The sequence below is a fragment of the Agrilus planipennis genome, unplaced genomic scaffold (assembly GCF_000699045.2).
Source record: "Agrilus planipennis isolate EAB-ADULT unplaced genomic scaffold, Apla_2.0 scaffold211, whole genome shotgun sequence".
NCBI lineage: Eukaryota > Metazoa > Arthropoda > Insecta > Coleoptera > Buprestidae > Agrilus > Agrilus planipennis.
In genome coordinates, this window is record NW_020438967.1 from 192,736 (window position 1) to 196,429 (window position 3,694).

The 3,694-nt window shown below is 30.9% G+C and overlaps 2 protein-coding genes across 3 annotated transcripts in view; one reads left to right on the forward strand and one right to left on the reverse strand.

Annotated features, from left to right (window-relative positions):
- Window positions 1-373: 373 nt before the first annotated feature.
- Window positions 374-1,474, reverse strand: LOC108738435 (post-GPI attachment to proteins factor 2). Its single transcript, XM_018471839.1, has 3 exons — window positions 910-1,474; window positions 631-846; window positions 374-581 (listed from the first exon to the last, which is right to left on the reverse strand). Exons 1-3 carry the CDS (start codon window positions 1,334-1,336, stop codon window positions 448-450), a joined length of 777 nt encoding a protein of 258 aa, XP_018327341.1. The 5' UTR covers window positions 1,337-1,474; the 3' UTR covers window positions 374-447.
- A 673-nt stretch (window positions 1,475-2,147) lies between these two features.
- The window catches only part of LOC108738436 (WD repeat-containing protein 26), a 64,258-nt gene continuing 62,711 nt past the window's right edge, over window positions 2,148-3,694 (forward strand). The window contains exon 1 of one of the 2 annotated variants that reach the window (XM_018471840.1): window positions 2,148-2,819. In XM_018471840.1, coding sequence (XP_018327342.1) covers window positions 2,629-2,819 — 191 coding nt within the window. In that variant the 5' untranslated portion in view covers window positions 2,148-2,628. The remainder of the gene's footprint in view (window positions 2,820-3,694) is intronic. The other variant, XM_018471841.1, reaches the window with a different exon arrangement.

A 3,694-nucleotide genomic window follows, 5' to 3' on the forward strand; every position in this document is an offset into this window, starting at 1 on the left:
GAAAATTGAAGAATTACTTAAGAAAATATGAAAAAAAAAAAAGAACGAAAACCCACAGTATTTGAAAAACCAAAGAGAAAAGAAAAAGACGAATTAATTTTAATAGCAAGATTTAGACTAAGAAGTGAGTATAGAGTGGCAAGGTACTGGAAAGAAGAGAAGAAAATGTGCAGGTTATGTAAATTAGTTACAGACGCTTGAATATGTCTGAAAAATGTGGAGTAAAAAAAATGGGAAATTCAAATGAAAGGAAAGTATGGTTTAAATAGAAGGAAGGAAATCTTGTGGAGGAAAATATCAGTAAGGCAAGAAGAATAGAAATGTTTAAAGATTGTAAAATTCTTGTATGTGGAATAAATGTAAATGCACCTTATAAATGTAAAATGTTTTAATAAAGCTATACTTATCAGTATGTAGTAATAAAAAAAACTAGATACAAACAGAATGTTATCGATATTTCATTTCAATCCCATTAAAACTGAGTAGCAGCATCCTATCACTGAAGTCAAGATAAGCTGTCATATGGAATGCCATATTAGAGAGAACTATTACATATTCAAAAAAGGCAAAAGCCGAATACACTGAAAATGAAAAGCTTGAATATTGTTCAATAATCCTCAACTATCTTACCATATGGTTCACAAAAAGAATTATGCCTCATAAAAAAATATACTGCCAATATTATACAGATTAGATTTAACAGAAGTATCCTCTTCTTTAATTTTAGACTTTTAACTTCTGCTGTATTTCTTTGACTTCTTCGAAATCGTTTATGCATAATCCATATGATTAACATATAACATTCTGTCACGCAGATAAATGTGATGAATGCAAATTTGTGGACAGCTAAAAATTGAAAAATCTAAAAAACCTATTCGCTAGGTACTTATCAAAATTCTTTTGACTTACCATAACTATTTGATGAAGTCCAAAATGAAAGTATAATTAAAGCTATGTTTTCTATAACGTTCAAGAAACATACCAGTATGTTACAACAAAATGTCCATGGATATAAAACTTCTTGATGATACTTTAAGTAAAAGTTAGCTACTAGAAGTCTGGGAATAAACTGAAAGATAACAGCAAACTGCCAGATATTCTTTTGCGGATAAAAATTGCCAATTATAGATGAAACAGAAGGGAGAAAATTGTAAACATGACAATGAGATGAAGTAGATTTCTCAAAATTGTAAAGAATTGAATATACTGCACAGAATACAAATGAAAAGAAAGGCACCGAAACAACAATCCACGCAAATTTTCCGAAAGGAACTTTCAGACAATATTTTGAAATAATATAATCTTCAAATGGTTTCAATTTATTACCGTTTGTCATTGTTTTTACCAATTAATTATTGTATCCTAACAGGCATATTTTGTATAATTGTTATGACGGCCGTGCCTCAACAATAATTGAAACAAACATCTATTGCAAGCATCTTATTTATGGAAACAAATCATAAACCATAGATAAGAGAAATTACAATAACACCGTAAACAAACCATCTATTGTTTTCGAAGGTTTTTAATCGTCGACCCATAGGTAAGCGTCGATCAAAGGCAAAGAAATTAAATCGGCAACAAAAGGGTGACTAGAAACCATCTGATTCATGGTGGGCAAATAATTATTTTGTCATGTCTATGGTAATTGACTTTGCCACCATATATGTAATATTCCTATACTGCATCGACGTTTACTAATGGACATGCCTTAGCGGTCAGAATTGTGGTACAACAAAAGAAAGAGATGGAATTAAGTTTCGGACAATATCCATCTGCCATCTCTCTCACGATAGTGCGTAAGCGTGTCATGAAAGAGATAGCACTTCTTTGTACATACTTTCATAGCTCAGTTTGAAAGCTCAAGTGATGCGCAATCCTTAGGCGTCAATTAAATTGTGAGATTCTCAATAATTTTTGAATAAATGTGCATTGAATTTTTCCTAGCCCCTAAAACAATTTTCTTCCTTTTTCAATACGTATAAATCAGTGGACTATTTAAATCAGGTGTCTGTTTCATATCGCCCGACTGGTGTAGGAGGGCATAGGTAAAAAATTAGAAATTTGAGTTTTATTTTGTGTTGATTAGTTTGTCTATGGTAGAAGTCTCATCTATGGTAGAAGTCACTGAAATATGAAATTACAATCTTAGAATCTTATTACAATAGTTACAATAGGCAGTAGAGGTGGTAAATAACTGATCAGTTGGGCCTAAAAGCGGAGTTTTGTTTGTGTAATTTATGTAGGGTTGAAAACATAAAACTTGATTCGGCCATTACTAGTTAAATGAAATATTCACAGTAATATGTAATGTGTTGAAAAGTAAAAATTATCAACAAAACCATGAGCAAACCTGCGGATGTTCTTGACAAGTGTTAGTGTGTATTCTGTCATTTGTGACGCGACTGTTCGTTTTTACGTAATAAATATGTGTATATCCTGCAAATAAGGACTCATTCTATATTTAGCAATTCAAATATTTTGCGCAAATTGCAACAAAGAAACGTGTAAAAGGCAAACATATAAGAAATAATTCTGGCCTCTACGAGCGAGTCTTCGGGGGAAGACGACGGTGGACAGCCGCCTCGTAAAAAATCCCGAATAGACGTCAATTCTTGTGTAGAAAGTATGCAGTCACCTGGTAATGTTTGTGTGCAAAATGGTGCTTCGAATCCTAGTAATGGTTCAACTGAAAACGGACATGGAGATTCGGAAGCTATAAATAATAATGCAGACCTAATTAACACTGTTATTGTAGATCAAACTAATCAAGATATAGTGCGTCTTATTGGACAATACTTATCAAATGAAGGTTTGAAGTAAGTGCTTTTCATCTTTTATTTGTTTTCAAAATTTACGTAATTTTGATTAAAAAATAGTAAAAAGGTAAGGTAAATTAATAAACAGTGTATATCTTCTATGTTTGTTTATATATTTTCAGCATTATGTATTGTGTGTAGGTACTAAATAACATTATTTACACTGGTATTACATATAAACCCTACATCTGCTCACAAAAGAAAGTAACAATATTATATTCTAGAAGTATGCTGTGGGGTCTAAGGTAAATAGTAGTGAGTTTACAAGAGTTGTATTTATGTTTTAAAAAATTTCTTTTGCAACTATTGAGACACTGTACTTACAATATTTTTTTACATACCTACTTGCTATTGGACGACCTATTTCTGATGGCTTTTATTATTTGTTTTTAAATGCTGGTTTCACTACAGAAAATTATACATGTTAAAAGGAATACTAGTCTTTGTTCTTTTACATACATATTATTTATTATATTTAAAGAAAAGAGCAGAGCAGGGTTGTAGGATCAGTTTATTGTTATAACAATCCACCAACTTTTCGGCCCTTGTGTGGGACTTTTTCAATGCTACAAAAGTAATAAGTTAACTAACAGTTCGTATTTATATAAATTACATACTATAGTTTTCTTAGTTGGGTGAAAACATCCAATAGGTGTGAGTGAAACAGTGATACAACAAAAAAAAAGTTAGCGAAACAATAAGTTCAAAGGACGATAAAAACACTAATTAAAAATACGACTATCAATAAAAACGAACAATTCAATAATTAGATCTGCTAATTAAAATAGAATTTATAAATATAATAATAAATACTATAAATAGTTAAAAGTATAAAATTAACCACGTGGTGAAGACGGACGGAACAATAACACATA